Source organism: Lagopus muta, chromosome Z (assembly GCF_023343835.1).
Source record: "Lagopus muta isolate bLagMut1 chromosome Z, bLagMut1 primary, whole genome shotgun sequence".
NCBI lineage: Eukaryota > Metazoa > Chordata > Aves > Galliformes > Phasianidae > Lagopus > Lagopus muta.
The window spans coordinates 64,382,717-64,408,731 of record NC_064472.1 but is presented as its reverse complement, the minus strand read 5'-3'; the positions used below and the strand labels follow the sequence as shown (position 1 = coordinate 64,408,731).

Sequence of the window (26,015 nt, the reverse complement as noted above, 5' to 3'; positions counted from 1 at the left end):
AAACCCAGCTAGAGGCACAAGCCTTACTTGAACTGTGATAGAAAAGTCCATGAATGAGACATGAGTGTCTCTTTGAGGTCTAGAATTATACCTGCTATATTAACCAGAACTCAGCATGAAGCTGAGTGTTTTTTCTAGAACTTATTCTGTAAATTTCTCTGCTGATAGGAATGAGTATTTGCAGACACATCCTATTTTCCCAATTTTACAGGACAACATGTAGAACTCCCCAAGATCCAACAAATTTTTGAATATCAGCTCTTAAAAATATAAGCACATTTGTTAGTACGGGTAGTAAACAGATGTTTAAGCTGGGGAAATGGCTCATAACAGTTTCCAAAATCTTATGTGCACAGGATTTCTCCATATACAGACTGCAAATTACGGAGTTAAGCAGATTAGAAACAAAAACAGAAAGAAAACACTCAAGCTCCTGCTCCATTTGCTGGGCTTTTTCATCTCTCTCTATCATTGCTGCAACTAGGCAGTGAGATAACGAGGCAATTGTGTGTGTACCCTCACCAATTTTGTGGGCACATCAAGCTGTGCAGTGTAGCTGACATATCCAAAGGACAGGATGCTCAGAGATACTCAGAGAGACCTAAACAGGCTGAGCAGTGGGTCCTAGAGAATCTCATAAGATTCAGTAAACCCAATGGCAAGGTCTTGCATCTGGGTTGTGGCTAACCCCACTATCAGTACAAGCTGGGGAACGAAAAGATTAAGCACAGTCCTGGTGAAAAGGACTTGGAATACTGGTGGATGGTAAGGAGAATGTGACCATAAATGTGCCCTTGCAGCCCAGAAACCAGCTGTATGCAGAGAGCTGGTTGATGTCTCACCCCTGGAGGCATTCAAGGCCAGACTGGACCAGGCCTTGAGCACCCCGATGGAGTTGAATGTGTCCCTGTTCATTGCAGGGGAGTTGGACTAGGTGGCCTTTAAGGGTTCCTTCCAATTCAAACAATTATATGAGCAGGTACTAATCCCTGTTGAGTGCCCACTTTGCCTTACTTACTGATGCCTTCCATTTCTTCTTTCTTCGGACTGCCTGCCAGGATGTTTTGGGTCAAGAGAGCAAGCATGTGCACTTCTCTTCTGTGTGGTCTTCCCTTTTAATTGGCCAGTTCTAGCAATTATCCTTCTGTAGCTCTAGGGTTGTCTGGTACTTCAGGCACTGCTGGTGTGAGCAAAAATTTGGGTTACTGTAGGATATCACATTTGTTACTTACTGAACTGTGTAGAAGTTACTGCTATTGTGTAGAAGTTGTCATATACATTGCTAATGCCTGAAATATGCATAAAGTGTCATTCTTATGGGTTACTAAACAGGAGAAGGAATTATGTAAGACATGTTTCATAAAACTCATTATTTCATAAAATACAGCCACCTAATGACCTCCTGTATTCATACTCGTATTCTCTACTTAGCTTACAGCATCAAGTGTTTCTCTGCAGGAGCGAGACAATTAGGGATGTAAAATGCCTGCAAGGCAAAAATAAGTAAGGATTTCTGTACAGTGTATAATTACATTTCTGCCCAAATCAGTTTGAGTCAGATGACAATGGAATTTTATTCCTTAATCAAGTAAAATATAATTTGTATCTCCCTTCCTAGATGTATCATAAGTATTGTAGTTCATGAGCTGTACATTGTAGGATAACTTCCTGAGAGAACATGACCCAGTGTAGCAGGCTGTGAGCAGGTGCAACCACAGCACACACTAAGAGTTATGTTTCATATGGGCTCTTCAGTGGTAACTGTCTCTGGGTGAGTAACTTCAATGCTTCCTGTTTGCAACCTAGCAAATGAAATGCTAATCTGTGCTGACAATAAAAGAGATTTTTTTTTTCCTCTCAAATAATAATTTATAGCAAGGGCTTTGCTCATTTAATTTAGGCCCCAGGTTAGCTTTCTTAGGTCAATTAATCAGCTGTGCCCGCATACTGCTTTGCTTTGCTGTTTTACAGTGGTTGCCTGAAGGTGATTTTTTCCACCTTACTACCTTAAGCTAGCTGCATCTTAGTGAAGTCCTGAAGTCCTTTTTCTGGCCAGTTTCCTTGTGTTTGCAACTTGCAATCCCCTTCTCCATCTGTCACTGGCTGATGGCATCAGGGACTGTCTGGCTGAAGCTTTCCTGTTCTGTCTTAGGGATAAATCTGTCTTCTCCTGTTCCCTCAATAGATTCCAGGGCATAGAAGCTCTAGAGCAAAGCCTTCTGTTAGCCATTGTCTAAGACAGTTTCTCTAACAGGTTTTATCAAGATCAGCAATCATACTGCCTTCCATATGGCCTTTTTGTCCCAGAAGCAGCACAGTTCTGCTGGATGAAAGATCTTACAGTTAGAGACCTGGGTGTGCCACACTTCCACATTTCACCACCTAGCTGTATAGTGCCTGCCCAGATGTACCTAGATGATGACTGAATAGTTCATAACACTGTGCCTCTGTATCTTGGCAGAAAGAAGAATTTCAAGCCAATATGTAAGACTTTCATAACAAATTTTGGCATATGTTACTGCTTTTGCAACTTGAGGGAGAGCCAATATTGAGACTTCGTAGGTCCTTCTGACTTGTAATAGAGATTAACTGCCAACAGGGTTGGGGACCCTCAGCACAACTATGGTTGCAGGACTGCAGCTCATGCTTACACACGGAGAATAAGTCACTCTGAGAGCTGTTTTGTGGTCACAGTCCCAGAGTACAGTTAACATCTGGAATGGTCCTCTGTAGGCTATTCCTTGGATAGGTTTATTTTTTTTTCATTTAATCTCTGGATATCTGATGTGTTTCCTCATATTAGCCTTCTCTCTTCACATACAAAAGCAAGTGCACACGCTTTCCAAGAAAATATCTGCCCTAGTAATTAAAATTCTTAAGAAGCTGTAGTTTTGAATGAAGTACATGCTCAATTTTCTTTCAGAAATTGCAAAGGAAAGACTGTTGCTGAACTGCTTGTTTCATGAAGAAGCAGTTCCACTTCTGACATTGCTAACAGACCGTAGAAGTTGATGCATTTCTGCAGTACATTCTCTTAAAACTGCAGTACAGTTCCTCTTAAAATGTACAACTTTCATAGTTTCTTTACAGAACTTTCTCACATATTAAATGCCTCTTTTCTCTCCCTAGCACACATACTTAAGCTTGCATTACAGAATCATAGAATCATTTGAGTTGGCAGTACCTGTAAGGGTCATCTAGTCCCACTTCCCTGCAGTGAATAGGGACATTGCATCTAGATAAGGATGGTCAAAGCCTACAGGCTGCATTCTCATCCATAGCTGCTGTCCTGTACTGCCTACTGCCTGCCCCTAACTGTTTACAAGGAGTTAGGCAGTAAACATCACAAAGGAAAATAGTGCATTTCTTCTGAAGGAGATGAGCAAGTGTTTTTAGCTGCCCAGAGGAAAGAATGTGTATCTGGAACATGGTAATTGATGACGGAAATGTTTTTCTCTTTTCCTACAAAGAAAACACCAAGGTGTATAGAGGTAAGAGAAAAAGTGAAATATAAGTTTGTGATTACCTGTGTTTCAATTACAGTTCTTCTGTAATGACGTAAAGCTGTGAATGTTTGAAATCCCCATAGGATCAGCACCAGAGGAAAAAATATGTGTAGTGGAACAAAAATAAGAATAAAGCAAAATCTGTGGAGCCTGAAATTTTCTCCCTGGTAGCTTATCACTCTTGGGTGTAGTTCTGCGTACAATTTTGACATCTTTGGTATTTGAAGCAAAGACAGCTGCTGGGGAGACGGTAAAACAAGAACTCAGTTCCTGAAGGCCACAAACTTCCTGTAAGCATTGAGATAGGACTGTTATCAGCCTGATGCCACCTGGGAGGGGTTTTCTGTTTGATGCTTTTCATGTTCTGCAGAGACGGGTAGTCATGAAGGTGGTACTTTAAGCACCCTGCCAGCAAGCAGCATCTCCTCAGTCTCCAGCTCCAGCTGGGGGGGGTCGCAATTTCAGCTTATTTATTGCTTTTCCTCAGGAGAGCTATAAGGGCATACTGCCAGCAGGAGCACAGGGCTGCCATGGGGGATAGGGGATGTTTTGGGCAAGCGGCACCTCCACATCACCAAGCGCTCGGCCGCCATATTTCTTAAGGGCAAGAGAGCCACCTACTCGGCGGCGGCCATTTTCCATAAGGGCAAGGGCGTCGCGTTCAGGCGCCGTTTGCAACACCATGGCAACGGCGGCCATGTTAGGCGAGGGCAAGCGGCAGCCAGCGAAGCGTCCATAACAAGTGAGGGCGAAATGGCCGCCGGAAGGGGCGGCCGCCTCTAAGGGAGGTGCTGAGCACCGCTGCTTCAGCCGCGTTTAGGATTGGCCCGTGCGCGTATTTGGTTTCCGGAGGGCCTGAGGAAAGGCGGTAGGAGTCGGTGGGCTGTTTTAGGGTGGGTGAGGGTGGCCGGGCTGCTCAGCGGCTGGACTAGGTCAGGCTGCGCCGGGCGAAGTGCGTGAGGGTGGGCGGGCGGGCGGCTCTGCGCGGCAGTGACCGTGGCGACGGGGACGGTTCCCGTGGGCAGCGAGCGGTGCTCCGTGGGGTGGGCGGCTGTAGGCCTGTGGATGCCCGGAGGTAGCAGGGGAGCTGTGCGTGTTGTGGGAGGGAGTTGTTGAGAGAGACAAAACAGTTAAATTGGAGTTTTCTTTGGTTATTTGTGGTAATTCTTGAGGTTTGTTTAGTGTTTATATTTCGAGGCAGGTTACAGGAACGGAGGACTATTGTGGTATTTCGTTAACTCATTTAGGAAGGAGTTGCTGTTCTGTATTGGGTGAAAGGCGTTGCCATGCTAAAACGGTTGTTGAAAAAAGGTTTGGCCAAGCTGTCAGTGTTATCTATCAGTGTTATTACCTGTATCTTAAAAATGCAATAGCCTTATTATTTTCAGTAGATCTCAAACATGTAACACCTGTTTGTTTCAGCCTGTAACCCATAGTTGTTCTGTAAATGCCGCTCTGGATCAAAACGGGACAGTATTAACTTTATTTGTATACTCTGCATTTCATTGCTTTCTGGACTTCATGTAGCTTAGAGGTGGTTATCTGAGTTTTAAACTGGCACAATACCTTTGAATATGGGACAAGAATGCTGCTTAGGTATAATGAAGGTATATTTTGTTTTCCAGCACTAGCTGCAGTGTTTGTTTTGGGAACCCTCCAAGGAAATGTTAATTGGTTTAGCAAATTAATATGTGAGGAAAATTCAAGAGAATGTAAGAAAAAATACTTTGGTAGTGAAAGTTTTTGTTAGTCACTGGAACAGATTGCTCAAGGAGATTATGGAGTCCCTGGAGATAGCGGAAATCTGGCTAAGGAAGGCCATTGGCCCTGCTCCTGCCGAATCTGATTTATTTGAGAGCACTGAATGGGTCATCAGCAGAACTCCTTTCTAGCCTCTGTTCCGTAACTAGTAGTCCAGAACTTTTAAAATTCCATTAATTTGGTCATAAGTATGCTTCTAATGTGTCTATATCTCTGATAAAACACAGAACTGTTCTGCAAAACTTTATTAGGAACTGCTGTTCAGTTCATTATATACATATATATAGCTATATGTTCACTATATACATATAGCTATATGTTCACTATATACATATATATAGCTATATGTTCACTATATACATATATATAGCTATATGTTCACTATATACATATATATATATAGCTATATGTTCACTATATACATATATATATATAGCTATATGTTCACTATATACATATATATACATAGCTATATGTTCACTATATACACACATATATAGCTATATGTTCACTATATACACACATATATAGCTATATGTTCACTATATACACACATATATAGCTATATGTTCACTATATACACACATATATAGCTATATGTTCACTATATACACACATATATAGCTATATGTTCACTATATACACACATATATAGCTATATGTTCACTATATACACACATATATAGCTATATGTTCACTATATACACACATATATAGCTATATGTTCACTATATATATATATAGCTATATGTTCACTATATGTATATATTGTTTTGTAAAATCTCTGAGAGCTCGTCTTCAAGGAATTGCTTCCCTTGGCTTTAACTGTGAATGTTGGTACAATAAGAGCAACTTGATTGGTGTGTCCATTTCAACATCACACATTGGTGGTTCTCATGGAGGGTAACATCCATGAGTTGCTGCTCACAGTGTGAAACCCAGTGGCGTCTTTTAAGACTTAACTCTTGACCAATGTTTTCCAAAGCCACTGAAGTTATTCTGTACTGTGTTGTGTATCTTATTACCATAATGAATTGGCTGTGATTAGGTTGGTGTCGTCGTTTTCTTTTAATGGTGTTCTTTAATGACCAGGCAGAACTTGGAGAAGTGGGGAGCCTGTATGTCTCAGCCACCATGTCTGGAGCTGGCAATAAACGGGCAGCTGGAGAGCCTGGCCCTTCTGCACCTCCAGAGAAAAAGGCAGGGGTTGAAGACTTGGGGACCACAGTAGAGACCATTAAGCTTGGTGGCGTTTCTTCAACGGTATGTCTTTTTTGCTTACTGCCTCTCAAGCTCTTGGTTTTTCTTATATGGGAGCCAAATTGTCATTCTTCCTTGATGAGCCTAGTGAACTGGTTTGTGAGGAACGTGCCACTGAACTTGTGCTTCTGCACAGGAGGAGTTGGACATTCGGACCCTACAGACCAAGAACCGGAAACTAGCAGAGATGCTTGACCAGCGGCAAGCCATTGAGGATGAGCTGCGGGAACACATTGAGAAGCTGGAGCGTCGGCAGGCCACTGATGATGCCTCTCTGCTGATTATCAACCGTTACTGGAATCAAGTTAGTAATATGCGAGGGCTGCTCTGGAAGTAATGCCTCCTATTTCATTCTGTTGGCCCACAATGTTAGAGGCAGATGCTCGTGGTATGGCAGTAAAATTTGACATTCCGTTTTGTTGCTGCGTGACAGATGGCAGCAGAGGGGCAGTCTGGCAGAATGGCATCTGACATGGAAGTGCTTATGAGGCAAGTGTGTCCATAGCAGCTATGAAACAGTGAGAGACCTCCACTGGGATGGCATATGGCATGCAGACTGTAGTTTGTTGCTGGTGAAGATGCATAGCTAACAGTGATGACTGTGTTGAAAAATAGAGTTGCGTAGCTGAATATTTGCTCTATCAAATAATGCCACTGTGCTCTTTTTATCTGTTGCAGTTTCAGTGGAAGTAAATAGGAGGCATTGCTTTTGGAGGGACGTGTGTGTTTTATGAATACTGTTCTCCTTGCGCCTTCTGTTCACCTACACATTCATCCTTTGTCTTGTATTTCTTTGTTACTCAGTTTGATGAAAATATCCGCATCATCCTTAAACGTTTTGACCTGGACCAAGGCCTTGGAGACCTCCTGTCCGAAAGAAAAGCACTTGTTGTACCAGAACCTGAACCAGACTCAGACAGTAATCAGGAACGAAAAGATGAAAGGGAAAGAGGTGAGGCACATGGCTGGGGACAGTGGAAAAGATGAATTTCAGCTGTGGATGCTACTGGCTTGTTTTTCTAAAAGCCGTCACAGGCTTTCTGATTATGAAGAATAGCGTTATTTTTCTGCCAGAGCATGTTTACTTTTTGCACTTCTTTCTGTTCCCAGGTGAAGGGTTGGAGCCAGCTTTTTCCTTCCTAGCAACCTTAGCCAGCAGCACTAGTGAGGAGATAGAATCTCAGCTGCAAGAGCGTGTGGAGTCCTCCCGGCGTGCTGTTGCCCAGATTGTGACAATGTATGACAAACTGCAGGAGAAAGTGGATGTGCTGTCACACAAGCTGAATAGTGGAGGTAGGACCAAAGTGGTGGATCCCTGGCTGATGCTCAAGGATTCCTGTCTAATTCCATCTTAGACGTGATCTTGCATTCTAAGAATTAAGAATGACAAGGCTTTAAGCTCATTTAGTTTCCAAAATAAATTTGCTTACCTCTTCTAATGCCTAATTATCAAAACCTTCAGTGAAGGCTTTGTATTAGAAGAATGTGATAACTGCCTTTGAATATGAATGCTGAGAGTTCTGCCCACAGCATGGGGCTGAGAAGAGGTTTGTTTCTGCCTGTAGTGTGCTTCCTCACCTGAGAGTCTACAGATTAAACCTTATCAGGCTTACCAGTAAGGAAATGAAACAATATCACAAACTGATGCTGGACTTCTGACTTGCAGTTCACTAAAAGTCATAGAGTAACAGTCTTCTCAGTGTTCTGTGGGCTTTAAGCCCACTGGGAAGCATCTAATATCACTGTGTATCCAGTGTGACTGTTAATTTTGAGCGCAAGACAGTTTTGCAGAAGAAACATAAATGATGAAAGTCCAAAAATTGATGTAGTAGTTTTATGCTCAGGTTAACCTCTGGAAAAAAAAACTGTTGGCTTTAGGGCAGAATTCTAATCTTTTCTGAGGTAAAACTTAGGAAGAATTGCCAACTCTTTGTTTTTTTCCTGATGTCCAGAGCGTTCCATGATTTGATAAAAGAGCTTTGAGAAGCAGCACTGATGTGGTAAAATACTACCATGCTGAGCTGGCAGTCTCAGACTGTTGCTGTAATGCCAGTGCTGTCGTGTGATCCTGTACTCACACATCACTGTACTCAGTTGCAATTTGTCATTTGGTTTATTAGCGTGTGTTGAAACAGGTTTGCACGTAAGTTTGACCTGCAGTAGGATTTTGGTGTAATAGAAGAGTGTTTTCTGTGTTGCTGATATTGACATGATTGGAATGATCTCTGGCATTAAGAGATGGTTACAAATGGGAATGAATGGTATGTTAAATGGCAAAGCTTTTTGCTTGGTAAGTGCAAGATATTACTCCAAGGAGAGCCGTAATAAGAAGCAGTTAACAACAGAATCTCCTTTTAACTTTTTTTCTTTTTACTGTTTAAGAATAGAACCTACCTTCTTTATTTGCTTCTTTTTGTTTTGGTTGTTTCAGATATTTCGCTGATGGAAGAAGCAGTCTTGGAACTTAATTCCTACCTTTCACATGAGAATGGACGTCTACAGGAACTGGCTGATCTTCTTCAGGAGAAGCACCGAATAATGTCTCAGGAGGTATAAAAAGAAGAGAGAAAAAAATCTGTTTTGGAGACTGTACTTGATTATTTTCCATTTAGAATAGTCTGTTTGCAAAGCAGATTGTTGCCTTACAGAAAGGCAGCAGGAAGAAGAATCGAAATTCAGATTCTGAACAAAGGTTATGGAAAGAATGGTTGTATGCAGATTTTTTTCTGTGTAATTTGGATGGATTAGACTATTGTCCTATAATGAAGGACAGAATATAATGATTAATAAGTTACATGGATATGACTTTTAGAAGCAAATGAAGCAGAAAAGGTGGTAAGATGATGGCTAATCTGTCTGTGATGCTTGCTGTTCTGTCATTTCACCTCTTTTTTTTTTTTTTTTTTTTCTGGGTTGTGTGTGAAAGTTTTACAGCCCTAATTGTAGGATGAATACAGTCTTTAAGGAATTCAGGAATTAAGGAATGCTTTATGAGGCATCCATAATCATTTGAGGTAATGCTGGTGTGGTTCAGTGTTTGTCCGAAGGCACTTAAGTGGTTTATAGAGCAGGATTTAAAAGATTAAAAAAAAAAAAAAAACCCAAACACCTTTGAATAAGGTGAGGTGGCTGCCGTTGCACTCTGCCTGATATTCCCAACTTCTTTCTTATTTTGGGTTTGGGTTTAAAAGGACTCAAAGGTCACCCAGTTCTATGCCTTTCTGATGTGTGCAGGGTGGCCACACATGAGATAGGATAGTATAGGAAGTTCCGCACAAATATGTGCAAGAACTTCTTTACAGTGAGGTGACGGAGCACTGGAACAGGCTGCCCAGGGAGGTGGTGGAGTCTCCTTCTCTGGAGATGTTCAAGACCTGCCTGGATGCCTACCTGTGCGACCTGCGGTAGGGAACCTGCTTTGGCAGGGGGGTTGGACACGATGATCTCTGGAGCTCCCTTCCAACCCCTACAATTCTGTGATTCTGTGAGATCAGGCTGCCCAGGGCTTTGAACACTTCCATGGATGGGGTGTCCACAAATTCTTTGGGGAGCCTCCCAGAGATCTCCTCCAATAATTATTGAAACAGCTGAAAACTCACTTCTCTGAACTTCAGGGTGCTGGCTTTGCTTTTTTGTCAGACCCATATTCCTTGAGATAATGAACTCCAATCTTTAGCCCTTTAATTATCTCTTCTGTGTTGATGAGCACCAGGTCCAGTAATACTTCTCTTCTTGTTGGTCTGCCCAATGTTTTGGTCTGCCCAGGAAGTTTTTTTCAGTGCACTCAAGCAGTCTGCTGAGTTGTTTGCAGCCCATCAAGTTGCCAGCAACTGTGGGCAGATAACTGGATAGTTGAAATTCCCAGTCAGGATGAGAGCCTGTGAGCATGCTGCTTCTTGTAGCTGTAGCAGTAAGGCCTTGTCAGCAGTCTCTTCATCAGGTGGTTTGTAATAGATGCTGACCACCAGGTGTCCTTTGTTGGAGTGATCCCTAATGTCAGCCCACAAGCTCTCAACCTGTTTATGACTGTTTCTCAGAGCCATCGCTTTGCAATCTGTCCACTTCTTAACATAGAGGGCGACTCCCCCACACCTTCCCTGCTTGCAAAAAGCTTGCAGCTCTTTAATTGTTGTACTCTAGTTGTGCAATTTGTCCTTCTGCATTTGCATGACAGCAGTTAGGCCATACGTTTCTAATTGCACCATGGCTTCTATCTGCTTATTTCCCACGCTGCATGCATTGGTGTAGAGACATTTCAGCTGTGCTGACAGACTTGTTTTCTTCTTCAGAGAGTAATCTTGGAATAAGTTATCTGAATAGGAAAAGACAACCACAAAGTGTACAAAGAGTGTGAATGCAGTGTATCATGAATATGAAGAAAAAAAAATTCTTAGCACTCTGAAAAATTGTTGGTTCTATCTAATATTGTGACCAAAATATTCTTGACTGCAGTTCTCCAAGTTGCAAGAGAAAGTGGAGACAGCGGAGTCTCGAGTGTCTGTTCTGGAGACTATGATTGATGACCTTCAGTGGAATATTGACAAGATCCGTAAGAGAGAGCAGCGACTTAACCGGCACTTGGCAGATGTTCTTGAACGGGTGAGCACCACCCAGAGAAACGGGTTTAGTTTTGAGTGATGTGCTTCCTAGCGTATTTCGTTGTGAGAAGTTAGAATCTCTAGTATACAGTCTGTGACTCTGAATGTGCTGCTGTATATTCTTTATACACTTATGCATTTAATCAAGCATTTATGAAATTTGTTGCCTTTTTGCAGGTGAATTCCAAAGGTTACAAGGTGTACGGAGCAGGAAGCAGTCTCTATGGGGGCACAATCACCATTAATGCCCGTAAGGTAAAGTCAGGACCTCAGTTTTGTTCATGGGAAAGAATATATTAAAAGAGAGCTTGCGTGTAGGATCTTGGTTTGTTATAGAATTAAAAACTTCCTTTACTACAAATCTCCTGGGGGGGCCTTGACAAACCATTGCGTTTCCTTATAAGTTTCCTGGTATAAAAAGGCCTGGGGGAAGTAGGGTCTGTCCTATTCAGTAGCATTATCTAGTCCTTACTGTAAAAATGATCATTCGATGAGTACTGTACATGAATAGTGGAACTTAAAAGTGATGTATCCCTTGCAGTTTGAGGAGATGAATGCAGAGCTGGAAGAGAATAAAGAGCTTGCTGGGAACCGCCTCAACGAGTTAGAGGAGCTGCGCCATGATCTTCAGGAAGTAACAACACAGAATGAAAAACTCAAGGTGAGATGTCTGTACCTGTCTGAAGATGAAGACGTTTCTGTAGCCTGTTCCCATCTGTCATGCTGTGTTGTATCTCTGGGAATCCTTATTAATATTCTTCTATTCTGTACTTGCTCTTTGTATCCTGAGCCATATAAAAAGCGTGGCTAGCTGGCTGAGAGAGATCGTTCTGTGCTTCACTCTTGTGACACCCTGCTTGGAATACTGCATCCAGCTTTGGGGTTCTGAGCCCCTTAAAGACAAGAAGCTTTTAGGCTGGGTCTAGAGGAGAGGCATGAAAATGACCAGATTGCTTTCCTCTGAGGAAATGCTGAGAGTAGGAATTGTTCAGAGCTAGAGAAGAGAAGGCTTTCGGAGTACTTTATTGCAACCTCTCAATATTCAAAAGGAGCTTATTGAAAAATGAAGAATTTCTTTTTTTTTTTTTTTAACCAGAGCCTGTATTGACAGGACAAGGGGTAATGCTTATACACCAACTATCCTCTTAGTTTAAAAATATGATTTTTTAAATTTTTTTTCTTAAAGGCTGAAGCAAGTTGTACAGTGAAGCTATTAGTGCCCCATTTGTGAAAACATTCAAGGTCTGGTTGGACTAGGCTGTGGGGAACCTGATTTAGGGGGTGGCAGGAGGTTGGAAGTGGTTGGGCTTGAAACTCCCAGTCCAAGCCATTCTCTGTTTCTATGTCCCTGTCCATGCTGGGCACATTGAACTAAGTACTCTTAAAAGGTTCTTGCCAAGTCAAACTGTGTGTTTTATAGTCGGGCTGTGTACTCAAGTGTGTTTGTGCGACTTAAGCTTGCAATTCAGTGCATTGGTGACATCGTGTGGTCATCAGTGGGAATTGTACTAATTTTTTATTTCCTGTTCTCAGTTGTGTTCCATTCCTTTAGAATGTTTTAATGGTATCTGGTTATTTAGTTCCCCTCTTTCGCCTTCCCTCCCCATGTGAGTTGAACCAGAAAACTTGAGTAGGAGATTCTAGATTCTGAAAAGGATAGATTAACTTAAACCTTTTATCTGTGGTTTATTTATGGATAGAGAGGAAACAACATACAAATTTCTTATATCTTAGTGGCAGTAACACTAAAATTTGTGATAAATTTGTAGATAAAATTTAGATTCTGTTTATCTTAGCTTAGCTTGACAGTGGGAACATCTGAGCTGATATTTAAGTTTCAGAGATGAGACACCAGAGATTGACTTGAGGCACTAGTAAATACTGTTTATCCATGTGAGCTTGTTTTGAGAGGAACTCCATTTGGCATACAGCTTTCTTTTTATTAGTGTTGAGCATGTTGTGTGTGTATGTATCTATATATTTGTTTCAAGTCACACCTATTTCCTGAGTTTTTTGTAGTAAAATTCAAATTCTGTACTTTCTCTCATTTGCGTTCTGTTAATGTGTTTCTCACTGGCACTTAGTTTTTCTAATTTACAGTTGTATTTTTCTGTGATTCTGTCTTAATTCATTTATATCTTTGTGATTTTGCAATAAATCATTTGAAGATATTTATTGTGCTTCCCAAATTCATATATTTGAGGTAAATTGTTGCAAAACCTGAAAATGAAAAATCTTACTGTGTGACTCTGTAAGAGAAACAGCTTTGTATATATCAGCAGAGAGAAAGCACAGACTGTTTTAGTCGATAACTTAAGCATCGCTTGCATCCATTTCTCAGCAATGCTATTGATGTTCTACACAGTTTTCTTTCTTGTTTTTAAGATACTTGTTCTGTTCCCACTGAAAAGTTGCTTCTGGCAGCTTTAACTCAAGGAGATGATTTTACTTTCTGTGACATCTTGTATCCTGACCAGGTTGAGCTGCGACGAGCAGTGGAAGAAGCTGTGAAGGAGACTCCAGAATATCGCTGTATGCAGTCTCAGTTTTCTGTTCTGTATAATGAGAGTCTGCAGCTGAAGGCACATCTTGATGAGGCCCGCACTCTACTTCATGGCACTCGTACCACACACCAGCGCCAGGTGGAACTAATTGAGGTAGTACTTCTGCTCCATTAAACTAGAGAACACTGTCACCCATTGAGTGTTGCTGTTGATCTGAGTGGCCCCAGGTAGGCTCAAGAAATGGCTTCCTGGCAGTAATTCATCAGTTCTTGTACCTTTGCTGATGAGGTGAGAGAGACTTCCAGGTCACAGCACCAAGTTCTGTTTCCTTCTTACTCCTCAGAGGGATGAGGTCAGCCTTCACAAGAAACTACGCACAGAAGTAATTCAGTTAGAGGACACCCTGGCACAAGTCCGCAAAGAGTATGAGATGTTGAGGATTGAGTTTGAACAGACGCTTGCTGCCAATGAACAAGCAGGTATGGAGTTCTTCTGCTGTGGTTTTTTGTTTGTTTGTTTTTAAAAAATCAGCCCCATTAGAGCTTGCATTGCAGCAAAACACTTGACATGATTTTATTTTTTTCTGTTATTCTTAAATACTTGTCCTGACAAGTTTCAGAAGCACGTTATCTGACTTCCTTTTAGGTGCTGCAAAATGTTTCATTTTCATAGAATCGTTGAGTCATGGAATGGTTTAATTGGAAGGGTAAAATCATCTAGTTCCCACCCTCCTGCTGCAGTCAGGGATACCTCCCAGTAGACAGGTTGCTCACAGCCCCAGCCACTCTGGCCTTCAAAACCTCCAGGAAGAGGGCATCCACAACCACCCTGGGCTGTCTGTTCCAGTGTCTCACCACCGTCACAGTAAAGAACTTCTTCTTAACATCAAGTCTGAATCTGTGTTGTTCTAGTTTAAAGTCATTTCTCCTCATTCTCTGCCTACGTGCCCTTATAAAATATCCCTCCCCAACTTCAGGTACTGAAGGCCCCCTTCAGGTATTGGAAGTCAGCTATAAGCTCCCCTGCTCTCAGCCTGCCCTTGTAGAGGAGAAAAAGGAAAGGAAGAGTAAAAGCAAGAAAACGTACAGATCAAGATTATTAGTGTAGGCAAACCCTAACCCTTGTTTGATAAGCAAGAAGTGGAACAGAAATAAAAATGTGATGCAAAGTAGTCACTCACCCATTTTTTCCCCCCCCACCCCCCCCACCCCTCCTCACTGATGGCAAGTCAGTTCACAAGCTTGAGATGGCTAGCGTTTTTAAATCCCCCTTCTTTTTCAGTTTTTATTGACAACATTGCATAGCATAGAGTATCTCTGGTCAGTTTGGATCATCTGCTTTGTTTGTCTCTTCCCAACTTCTTTTGTACCCTTACATTGCTTACTGGGGGCACAGAGTGAGAAACAGGAAAGACCTTGACAGCATGCGAACGTTATTTGACAGTAGCCACTACATTTGTGTGTCGCCATCACTGTTTTGGTTCCTAAATCTGAAACAACACTGTGTGAGCTGCTATGGAGAAAATTAGCTCTATCACAGCCAGATCAAATTAAAAGGACGTGTTTTTCCTTTAAGGAATGCTGGGGGGGAAAAAGTAAAGGGGAAACTAAGGCTGGAAATCTCCAGAGACTTATCATAGCTGGCATGACTTTTCTGTGAATGTGTTGTGATGGTATGTTGTGCACTGGAATGATTATAGTCCTATTTCTGTCTCTTGTCATTCCCTCACCACTGAAGTCTATAGAAATGAGTAAAAGTGTGTTTTGTTACATTTGTGTTTCTGTTTTTCTAGGCCCAATTAATCGGGAGATGCGTCATCTCATCAGCAGCCTCCAGAATCATAACCACCAGCTGAAGGGAGAGGTATTGAGGTACAAACGCAAACTGAGGGAGGCCCAGTCGGACTTGAGCAAGGTATCCAATTAGAAAACGCTAGTAAAGAGCAGAAAATGCTTAGTGAAAATGTGGATGTTGTCAGTCCTTCCTTACCTGTAGTATCGGCTTTTCTGTTACGATGTGCAAGATGCAGTGTAATTTATGATGGAGTTCCATGCTCTCCTCCTTTCCACTTAACAGATTGTCTTCCTTTTGTAGCTTTATAGAGCTCTGTGAACATTGTTAGCAACGTTGGAGGAAATATGCGAACGAAGCTGGGGAAGACTAGTGTAGGCAGATAACTCATACAGGTTTTTGGCTGATAACCTAATATTTCCATCTCTGTCTTCTCTGTTGCTGTTCCGTGACAGATCCGCTCTCGCAGTGGTAGCGCTCTTCTGCAATCCCAGTCCAGCACTGAAGACACAAAGGAGGAGCCTCCAGAGATCAAACAGGAGCCTGATGACCCTTCTGCCCAGGCATCTGCTCCCAAAGCTGCTTCTGAAGAAGCTAGTGAAGTTAAGGCCAGGCGAGATGAAGAGGAACGGGAGCGAGAAAGACGGGAGAGGGAGAGGGAACGTGAAAAGGAAAAAGAGAAAGAGAGGGAGAGAGAGAAAGAGAAAGAGAAAGAAAAAGAGCGAGAGCGAGAAAAACAGAAACAGAAGGAATCTGAGAAGGAGAGAGAGTCCAAAGAGAAAGAGAAAGGGAAGCATGAAGATGGCAGAAAGAAGGAGGCTGAAGTGATCAAGCAGTTGAAGGCTGAGCTCAAGTAAGAGTTGCTGTTTCTCCCTTTCTTGTGTGAGTTATGCCCTAACTCAGGTGTTTATATGAGATCACTTGCAGCTCTTAGGTAATTTGTTCCTGAAATTAGAAGTTTCTAATGCCTTCTGTCTGATTATGTTTTGCAAAGCATAGTAACATTTCACTCAGAATACCATGAAGCTTTAAAACCGAACCAGGTACTTCATACTACGTGTCAAGTTGCTGTCACTACAATTGTGTAAAATTCTACAGCAGGATGTTACTAATGAAGGGCACAGTGGTCTCTCCTTCTTAGATCAGTACCAAAGCAGAGACGGATAGCTATTGCTTACTTTTAGGCTGCATGCTTCCTTCACCCTCTGTGTTCCGTTAGCTTTTCAACCTGTGTGTACCTGAATCTCTTCTTTGCAGCTTTTGACTTGCACTTAGTAGAGTGAAATGAGCCATGGAAGAAGACACTACTGGGCTGCAGTGTGGAATACAGAGAAAATATTGCTGAATATATGATGATGTAGCTTTTCTGCTTTTTTCTCACAGTCCTCTATCTCTGTGTTTACAGGAAGGCCCAGGAGAGCCAGAAGGAGATGAAGCTGTTGTTAGATATGTACCGTTCTGCCCCCAAAGAGCAGAGAGACAAAGTGCAGCTCATGGCAGCTGAGAAGAAGGCTAAAGCAGAGGTAAAGCTTGTTTCTCTTGCCATTTTTTCCTCAATCACATTCTCCTTAAAACTTCTTTTCAAATACTCTGTATCTGAACTGTGGTGCCTTTGTTGTCAAAAGAGGTTATTTCTCTTCTCACATTTGTCACTTACAATAGAGGCTCAATTGGTTTGGAGTTGAGAAGAAATGTTGATATGTCCTCTTGAAGGACAGTGTTTTAATCGTTGGTGTTAAAGGACGTTGGTTGTTCAAAGCTGTTTTTAGCTTTCCATTTCTATTATATGTAGATTAGCCTTAGATCATTAAAAATTTAGAAAGACCTGAAGATAGAGTTAGGTGTGCTATTAGGAAAATGTAGAGTGTGGTCTCAGATGTTTTAGTGGATGTGGCAGGGAACATCACCCCACATATTTTAAATGGGTCTTGGACAGTGATTTGGAAATGAAATTTTGAAGTGTTCCATATGAGTGAAGCTGCAGAGAGCACTGAAAAAAGTTACAGTGTGATGTTAAGAGGTGTTGTGAGTATGGTTTCCTCCTCCAACCACTCTGCTTCAGGACTTTCTTCTGCCTAGCCACTGGAGCCCAGGCTGGGGACATAAGGTCTCAGCTTAGGCTGAGAGATGTGGCTGCTGCTTTCCTGAGTGCAGGACAGTAGTAATGGTAAGCACATGTGTCAGGGACATGCACAGAGAATACAAGACACAGACATTGGCAGTCAAGCAGATTGCCATGGACAAGCTGCTGCCTTCAGCAATGCCCACTTACTGGGCTCAAAACATTAACATGAATAGACATGCCCCTATATCTTCTTCACATGGTAGGGGTAAAAATCCACTGTGGAAGGTACACACATACACACAGCTCTGTCCAGTTTCACAAGTGTGCGTATTTTAGCAGATCCCTCCAGTACTTGCACAGCCCTTCTGTCAGTCTGGCACTTCTGCCTGCATCCCAGACCTCTTTACCCAATTCACAAACTGTCTTACCAAAAGTTGGCACTTAGTCCTTGCAGCACACATACGTGAGGCTTGGATAGTGTGATCGCAGTTAAGAAAGATACATGGAGGTACTGTAAGAAGATAAGCCAGACTGCAACGGTCAGCCTGATGACTGTGCTGACCAGCCTGATTTCATGCACAGCCAAGTCCTTTCTGTCTACACCCCTTTGTTAATCTTGCTCCCCTTCGTAATGCTCAGTGGTGTTGAGAATTCTGATTCCTATAGTCTTCTTAGCTCAGACCCCCTATGGTCCAGTCTTTTCCTTTGCAGAGCCCAACTTAGTCTTCCTAGAAGTAGCACCGCTAGTTTTTTGAAAGCCTAACAATTAGTGTGACAGACAAGGTTGGTTTGTTGTTACTGTATACATGTCTGTTTTCTCAGTTCAGTGCCTCTGTGTATCTTGTTTCTGGCCTCTTCCTTTTTTTTCACCTTAGTTTCCTAGTTGGCAGGGTCCCTAGTCCTTCTTGGATTAAATGTTCTCATATTCCCTCATCAATTAGCATGACTTACCAGGTTTGGTTTCCTTGTTTTGTCAGTCAGGTTTGCGTTTCATATGATGGTTTCTTCTTTTTTCCTTTGTTCCCCCTTTTTTGCACTGAAAAAGATGCTGGACCAGATGCCTTTGAAGGAGCAGATGCTCTTCTTCCACATAGCCTTGCGTATACAATTGCTAGAAACAAGTGTCATTATTTTCATAAAGGTGTTGTTGAATTTTCCAAGGTTTTGAAATAAAGGTCTTAATCTTAGAGCCCATGTTAATGGTCTGTCTGCCAGTATTACAGTGTCATGTTGACATGAAATAGACTTTATTTTCCCATGCTTAGAAGGTGGTTTTTCTGATATTCTGAAGAACTGTGGGGAAAACAAGCACTTGAGAAAGCTCAGGCCACATTCTTGTATTTAGTGTCATTTCTGTCTTGTCTTTTCTTAAGCTGGAAGAACTAAGGCAGAGAGTGAAAGAATTGGAAGACAAGGAGAAAAAGGAGAGTAAGAAGATGGCTGATGAGGATGCTCTTCGGAAGATCCGAGCAGTAGAAGAACAGATTGAGTATTTACAGAAGAAGTTAGCCATGGCTAAACAGGTGAGTTTCTAGTAACTTCTGTCATGGCTTGTGCATTTGGGAAATAAGTGTCTTTAGTTTACTGCTAGAGAGACAGATTTTCTGTTGCCATATGTTTCAAAGATGTGTGTTACTTGTCCTTGTGTGTTGAAGGGGGAAAAACGAAATCTTAACAGCAACTATGACAAAGTTCATGGCAGAAGTGGTAGGGAAAATTCAGCTGTTCGTGAAGCATGGGTGGAAAGCACAGAAGGGAAATGGCTGGGTCAGCATCTAGAGGGGTAGGGTGATACTTGTTTTTAATAATGTTTGTACATGTACAGTTCATATAATTAATACATCTGTGTGGTGCTGTCATATACCTTCTTCCACAAAAAAGGACATAATCTAATGTTAATAGGGAAGGACTGACCTGAGTATAGGCAAGGCAAGCGAGTAATTTGAATTGTTCTTTTTTAGAATTTAATTTTTTTTCACTTTCAGTACACAATTACACTGTCTTGTCACTTACTCCTTTAATGATGAAGCATCCTGAGTATAAAGGGCTTGACAGCCTTTTAATTGGAAGCTGTTGAGTTGTCAACCTAGGGCATTAATTGGCCTAGTTTGTGACAGCTGTTTAGGTAGCTGCCTGAAGTTGGTAGGTGGTTTCTGCCCAGCTCTAGCAATGACTGCAGCTCATTTTTCCCACCAGATAAGCGAGCATCTGTGAGTTTCTATGAAGATGAGCCTCTCTCCTCCGGTTTATAATTCAGGCCCTAGAGACTGATGCATTTTCCTTGATCTGTGTTAGTTCTGGTGTCTCTGTAGGATATTCAGGATAATCGTAGTGGTACAGGAAACAGCTCTGCCAGAGCCAATGATTCTCTTGCAGGAGGAGGAGGCTCTGCTGTCAGAAATGGATGTCACAGGCCAAGCCTTTGAAGACATGCAGGAGCAGAACATACGGCTGATGCAGCAGCTACGGGAGAAAGATGATGCCAACTTCAAGCTGATGTCAGAACGTATCAAGTCCAACCAGATTCACAAGCTGCTGAAAGAAGAGAAGGAGGAGCTGGCAGATCAAGTTTTGACACTGAAGACACAGGTAACTTGAGAGAAGGAAAGGGGACAGCCAAATTTGTGGGAGGGTGAAGTTATTGCAAGTTAACCCTGGTGGGTAGCTAAAGACCCACACAGCTGCTTGCCTGTCTTCCCCAGTAGAACAGGGGAGAGAGGGGCAAAAGTGGGAATGTCCATGGGTTGAGAGAAAGGCAACATACTAAGTAAAGCAAAAGTTGCATGTGCAAGTGAAGCACAAAATTAATTCACTACTTGATGTTAGCAGGTAAATGTTTAGCCACTTCCAGGAAAGCAGGGCTACATACTGGTCATCTGGGAAGACAAACAACGTAACTCTGAACCTGTTCTCCTACTCATCCTTCTTTCCTCAGATTTCATTGCTGAGCATAACATCATACAGTATGGAATATCTGTTTGTTCAGCTTAGGGCAGTAGTTCCAGCTGTGCCATTCCACAGCTGCTTGTGCGCCCCATGTCTACACTGGCGAGAGTGAGATAGCATGAGATGCAGAAAAAGCCTTGTTGCTGTTTATTGGCCCAAAATTCAAAATACAGTGCCATGTAAGTCACTTTAAAGGAAATTACTTCTATCTCAGCTGGAATTAGAACAGAAGGAAATGTTCCTCACATCAACTGAAGTATTCTGTATTGAACTTCAAGGCATCTGTCTCAGTAAGAAACTGCTGTATGAGTATAAACTGTCCTGCAGGTTCATTGTTATGAAGAGCAAGTGGAAGGAGGCAGTAAAGAAGCAGCGAACCACTTTCCTGCGGTTACAGTTCTTCCACATATGTGTTCTGCCATATTTGGAACCAAAGCAAAACTGCTTACTGTCTAGCAGCAATTCTGTAAGCCACCCACCAAAAGATGAATCTTTGTTGCAGGTGTTTGCTAGATTTTTAAAGCATTCACTAGAGAGATCTGAATATGTAGATCTGGTGGGTGTGCCAGTGTGTCTGTATCCAAGAAGAAAAGAGGAAGATAAAGAGACACCATCTTTAGTGATGGGGAGGTAGGGATAGGTTTTGCATGTAGTTTTAAGAAGACCTGTAGAGCATTTGTTTCAGTCCTTCTTTGTTGTCTTTCTCCTTTTCTAAAGGTGGATGCCCAGCTGCAGGTTGTACGTAAGCTGGAAGAGAAGGAACACTTGCTACAAAGCAGTATTGGAACAGGCGAGAAAGAACTTGGACTCCGAACACAGGCCCTGGAAATGAACAAACGCAAGGTGAATGTTTCTTTTTGGAGATGGAATTGTTGTCTTTTGGGAATCTCCAGGGTTTCACTGACATTATGGAACCTGATATTCCCTGCTTGTGAACTAGAATATCAGAAGGCTGAGGAGCAATGAAGGGTGTGCTAATTTAAGTGTCGTAGAGTGATGTTTACTTTTATAAAGATAAGCAAGGTGTAGTTGTTTCTGTGGAAGTCTTGATTAGGTAGGGGAACTTAGGGAAAAAGAGGTTGCAGCCACGTGTTAACTGAGAGGAGTTAAAGCTTTCTTAGGAAAGATGAGGTCAGTAAAAGAAAATGGTGATTAGGGAACATGAAAACATTTCCTAAATGTGTAAGATACTTAAATGAAGTTGGTCTGTAGGCTAAAACTGAGTGTCATGGTTGATCCAGCCATTGTTATCAAGGCTGTAGTAGAAATATGGGGATTACATCAAAACAGGTAAAAAGGAAAGCAGAAACATTGTTTTGAAGAAGAGAGAGGGGAATTCAGTGCAACTATGTTCTGAGGGAACTCAGCTAATAGATTTGTTAATGCAGGAACAGAAAGTGGTAAGAGAATGGCTCTGGAAAGAAAATGACCAAAAAAAGCCAAAAACCACCCATGCAAAAAAAAGCCTTATCTTGCAGTTTTGTCTAATTTCTCTGTAGATCTGTTTCTAGATTCAGTAGGAAAAAGTGGAAATGGAAAGCTAAAAATACTGATAGTAACAGGGAATTTGAGGGGGCATTTATATTTTCCAAGTGAGATGCATTGTTATTTAACAAGTTGTCTCTGTTAAAGAGGAGAGTTCAAGCTAAATTATTAGAGCTTGTGGGCAGAAAGATATTTTGCTGTTTGAAGTAATGTTTAGGGAATTATTTCAGTTTGAATCTACCAAAAGCAGACTTGAAAAAAAAATTCATCTCCAGTAGCTATAGAAATATTTTGTGAGCAGTCTTGAATTTACAAATAGAGGGACCAGAACTTCTTTTGTGTGTGTTAATTCTATGATGGTTTACTTTTTTCAGGCTATGGATGCAGCCCAGCTTGCGGATGATCTGAAAACCCAGCTAGAATTGGCTCAGAAGAAGCTACATGATTTCCAGGATGAGATAGTGGAAAGCAGAGTAACTAGAGAGAAAGAGATGTTCAACTTCAAAAGGGCTGAGGTATACTCCCCGTGCATAATCCTTCAGTATGTTCCATCTGGTGTCTGCTCTTTGTGCACTGAAGTCAGAGTAGGTTTCAACTACATTAATTTCTTCACCGTTTCCTGGTTAACACTTTTTTGTCCATTTACTTGGGTTTCTGCTTGATAAAGTCTTGACTATTTCAGATCTTGGGCACTGAAAACTGACAATACAAGTAGCACCAGATGATAGGTACGGCTCTTGGGATAAAAATATAGATAGAGTGATATAGCTAGATGCACAGTTAGTCAGGGGCTGCTTCTGTTTCTTGAAGAAGCTGTGGAAAGAAGACATTGCTCATTTATTTGGTCTCTTTGTTTTTATGCAGGAAGACATTTCTAGGTTACGCAGGAAGCTGGAAACCACTAAGAAGCCTGACATGGTTCCAAATTGTGATGAGATATTGATGGAAGAAATCAAGGATTACAAGGTGAGTAGCTGTCTACACTTCTTTCTTGAACTCTGCTTTAGTCAGAAAGCTTTGTAGTCACACTTCTGAGTATTTGACTTTTGTTATCTGAACTCTGGCACTGTAGATTTATTTTGCATTGAAAAAAGCACCCTTTCCTTAGCGGAAGTTGAAAAACCTTTATCTTTAGTCATCTTTTAACATACCTTCCACAATCCAGCAGGCCCTAACTGTAATGTTTCCATCTTTCAGGCCCGCCTGACCTGCCCATGCTGTAACATGCGCAAAAAGGATGCTGTCCTAACAAAGTGTTTTCATGTCTTCTGTTTCGAGTGTGTGAAAACACGCTATGACACCCGGCAGCGTAAGTGCCCAAAGTGTAATGCTGCCTTTGGTGCCAATGATTTCCATAGGATCTACATTGGTTGATTGTTTCCTCTGGAATCTGAAACCAGCTGCTTACGCTGACCACCCAGCCTCCTTCACTTCTCTAACTGGCACCTTTGGGGCAGTCTGCAGTGTTCTTAGGGAATGCCTTTTATTTAAACAAAAAACAAACAAAGGTAGAGGATCTCAGTTCCTATCTTGTCCCTGTTTTGTTTCAGTCTTCAGTTTTGTTACAGTCTTCCGTTTTTGTGGATTTTTTTTTTATGATTGAGAGGACATTTTCCATTTATCACTTTCACACTGTCAAGTTGGGAACATCTTACTGAAGCCTTGTGTGAATGGCATGGAAGCTCTCTGCAGCAGAATAAATGAAGTCTTTATTTGAAGAATTTGCTATGTTTTTTGAGTTTCAAATCTGGTGTTGCTGAGTGTGAATAGCTCCCCCATTAAAAGACCAACTAAAGAATGAAGTGGTAGTATGTATGTAGACTTCAGTGGAATGACTCATAGAATTATAGAATAACTTAGGTTGGAAGGGACCTTACAGCCTACCTGTGTCTAGTCCCCTGCTATGGGCTGGTTTCTCTCTACCACACCAGGCAGCCTGCAGCCCCATCCTGGGACCTGGCCTTGATTGTCTCCAGGGATGGGGCACCCACAGCTTCTCTGGACAGCCTATTCCAGTGCTTCAGTACCCTCTGAGTGAAGAATTTCTTCTTAATATCTAACCTAAATTTCCTGTTTTAGTTTAAAGCCATTCCTCCTTGTCCTGTCTCTATCAGACTGTGTAGAAGCTGGGTTCCCTCCTGCTGAGAAGCTCCTTTCAACTATTAGAAGGGCCCAGTGTGATCTCCCTGGAGCCTTCTCCAAGCTAAACGTATCCAGCTCCCTCAGCCTTTCTTTGTGGGAGAGGAGCTCCTGCCCTCTCACTATGTTCATGGCTCCTTTGTGGACCCTTTCCAACAGCTCTGCATTCTTGTGCTGGATGCCTTGGGCAGGGGCCCCATCTGGAGTTCTGTGTCCAGGTCTAAGGTCCCCAGGCCTCCTGAGGCACGCATCTTTCTATGTCAGGCCAAGTATCTGTGAAGGCTGCTGCATTAGTAAGCACACCTCTGTCACCAAAAGCATATGCATATCTTTGCATCTGGAAAATGAGAAAGATAAGGCAATGGAAAATCTTTGAAAATAGCATCCTGTTGATGTGGACATCTTCCTCTAGGCTGAGACACGGCTCTTTGTTTCCTGAAATTAATTTGTATGGATTACTTTGGTGCAGTTTTGCCACAAAGATTAATCTTGTAACGCACATGCAATAATAAAAGCTCTGGTCTGGATTGCTTTTCTGTTTGTATTAACTTTGATAGTATCTAGCTATGTTTCTGTCTTTGTCCAATTAATGGAAATGTTTTTTTCCAGGCTTTAAGTTTCTAAAGTAGAGATGAATTTCTTCTTTTCAGTCTTCAAAAACAGTTAACTAGAACAACCTCTGTCATTTTTGGCTGTACCTTAATCACCTTATTCCTGACGTAACAGTAGGACCAAAATGCTGGCTTGTTTGTGCAGCCATTCTGTCATAGCTGACAGTAATCTCGTGAAAGGACGTGGCATACATTGTAGTCTCTGTACTACCCGTGCTGCAAAACTGTGTTTGAAGTCTGCCCCTAAATATGAAAAGCTAAGTTATTTATTTGAAACATTCTTCCATAAGATGGAGTTTTTCCTGTAAACTTCATTTACTTGTAAGATGAAACTCTCAGAGAGTTGCCTTGTCCAAGTGCCTTCCCTAAACCAAAAGTCTGAATTGTTTTCCTATATTCACTTTAAGAAAACAAAACCAGAAGTGAAAGTAATTAATCGCACAGTGCCTTGTAGTGTGCAGGACTATTTCTACCCTTCCGAAAACACGTAAATGACTGAAAATTTGTGAACTGTGTAAATTAACTATAAGTCCTGAAAATTCAGAAGGAGCACATTGCAAGAAAAGGCTGGGAGCTCAATCTGTGGTAAGGCTTCTGTGCTGTCTCAGCCTGTGCAGGAGGAATGAAACCAAGCCTTTTTCACTTCTGTTAAGTTGCTATCTGGATTACAGTTTGTGATTTGTGTCAGAGAAATAAGAGCATGTGTTTGGAATGCTAATGCTCATGTTACATGTTTTGTGGTACACATACTTGCTCACCGAAGCAGGACCTGACTCACCAGCAAATGTTGCCTGTGTCTTTGATCAGCTTTGCAGTAACAGCATATTTTTTCACAGTTGCAGAAAACAGCACAGCCTTTATGGGTGTCCCTAGTCCTGTATCACCATCCACTCACAAAGTTGCTCTGCATTTCTACTGAAAGTCAAGCCTGAACTTTTGTGCATATGCTAACAGTGCAGGTTCACTCCAGGCACTGTAGTAACCAAACACCTGAAGCAGTCTTGACTTGGTTCACAGATAAGGTTTGCTTTTTTTCTCATTCTTTCCCAAGGTAAAAATATTTTCTTATTTTAAGATAATAGTAGTGTTTAATCTTATTACTGTGGAAGTGATTATATTTTCAGGATCAGAATTTAAACACTGAGAAATGGTGAAAGACCTAGTGCTTTGACTTCCAAAATGAATGAAAATTACTTTGAAGTTATCAGAACTAAAAATATTTTGGTGCAAAGTAAGGGAAAGGAGGCAAATGTTCTATAGAGAAAACCATTCAAATTCAGTGACTGTGGTAGAGTAGTCAAGTATAAATGAAAAAAGAAAACATTTCAAGCACTACCAAGAGGTGCTGT

At 41.8% G+C, this 26,015-nt stretch overlaps 1 protein-coding gene across 5 annotated transcripts; it reads left to right on the top strand.

Moving 5' to 3' along the window:
• The first annotated feature begins 4,253 nt into the window (after positions 1-4,253).
• On the top strand, positions 4,254-24,582 carry RNF20 (ring finger protein 20). 5 transcript variants are annotated; one of them, XM_048932406.1, is made up of 20 exons: positions 4,254-4,374; positions 6,360-6,530; positions 6,664-6,831; positions 7,332-7,479; positions 7,638-7,820; positions 8,959-9,077; positions 10,980-11,126; positions 11,303-11,380; positions 11,667-11,786; positions 13,603-13,782; positions 13,973-14,108; positions 15,422-15,543; positions 15,876-16,273; positions 16,826-16,943; positions 18,859-19,008; positions 19,862-20,074; positions 21,149-21,274; positions 22,291-22,431; positions 22,781-22,882; positions 23,114-24,582. In XM_048932406.1, the coding sequence occupies exons 2-20, from the start codon at positions 6,402-6,404 to the stop codon at positions 23,288-23,290; spliced, it is 2,955 nt and encodes a 984-aa protein (XP_048788363.1). In that variant the 5' UTR covers positions 4,254-4,374; positions 6,360-6,401; the 3' UTR covers positions 23,291-24,582. The 5 variants fall into 5 exon arrangements, with proteins under 5 accessions (XP_048788363.1, XP_048788364.1, XP_048788367.1 ...); XM_048932407.1 differs by having other exon boundaries at positions 4,255-4,374; positions 6,364-6,530; XM_048932410.1 differs by lacking the exon at positions 4,254-4,374 and adding an exon at positions 4,377-4,399 and having other exon boundaries at positions 6,364-6,530.
• The last annotated feature ends 1,433 nt before the right edge of the window (positions 24,583-26,015 follow it).

Bases quoted from the DNA above. Each gene is read 5' to 3' on its own strand.
- RNF20 (XM_048932406.1), top strand. From the start codon at position 6,402: ATGTCTGGAGCTGGCAATAAACGGGCAGCTGGAGAGCCTGGCCCTTCT. The intron at 7,480-7,637 runs GTGAGGCACATG...TTCTGTTCCCAG, and splicing joins AAAAGATGAAAGGGAAAGAG to GTGAAGGGTTGGAGCCAGCT. The intron at 20,075-21,148 runs GTAACTTGAGAG...CCTTTTCTAAAG, and splicing joins TTTTGACACTGAAGACACAG to GTGGATGCCCAGCTGCAGGT.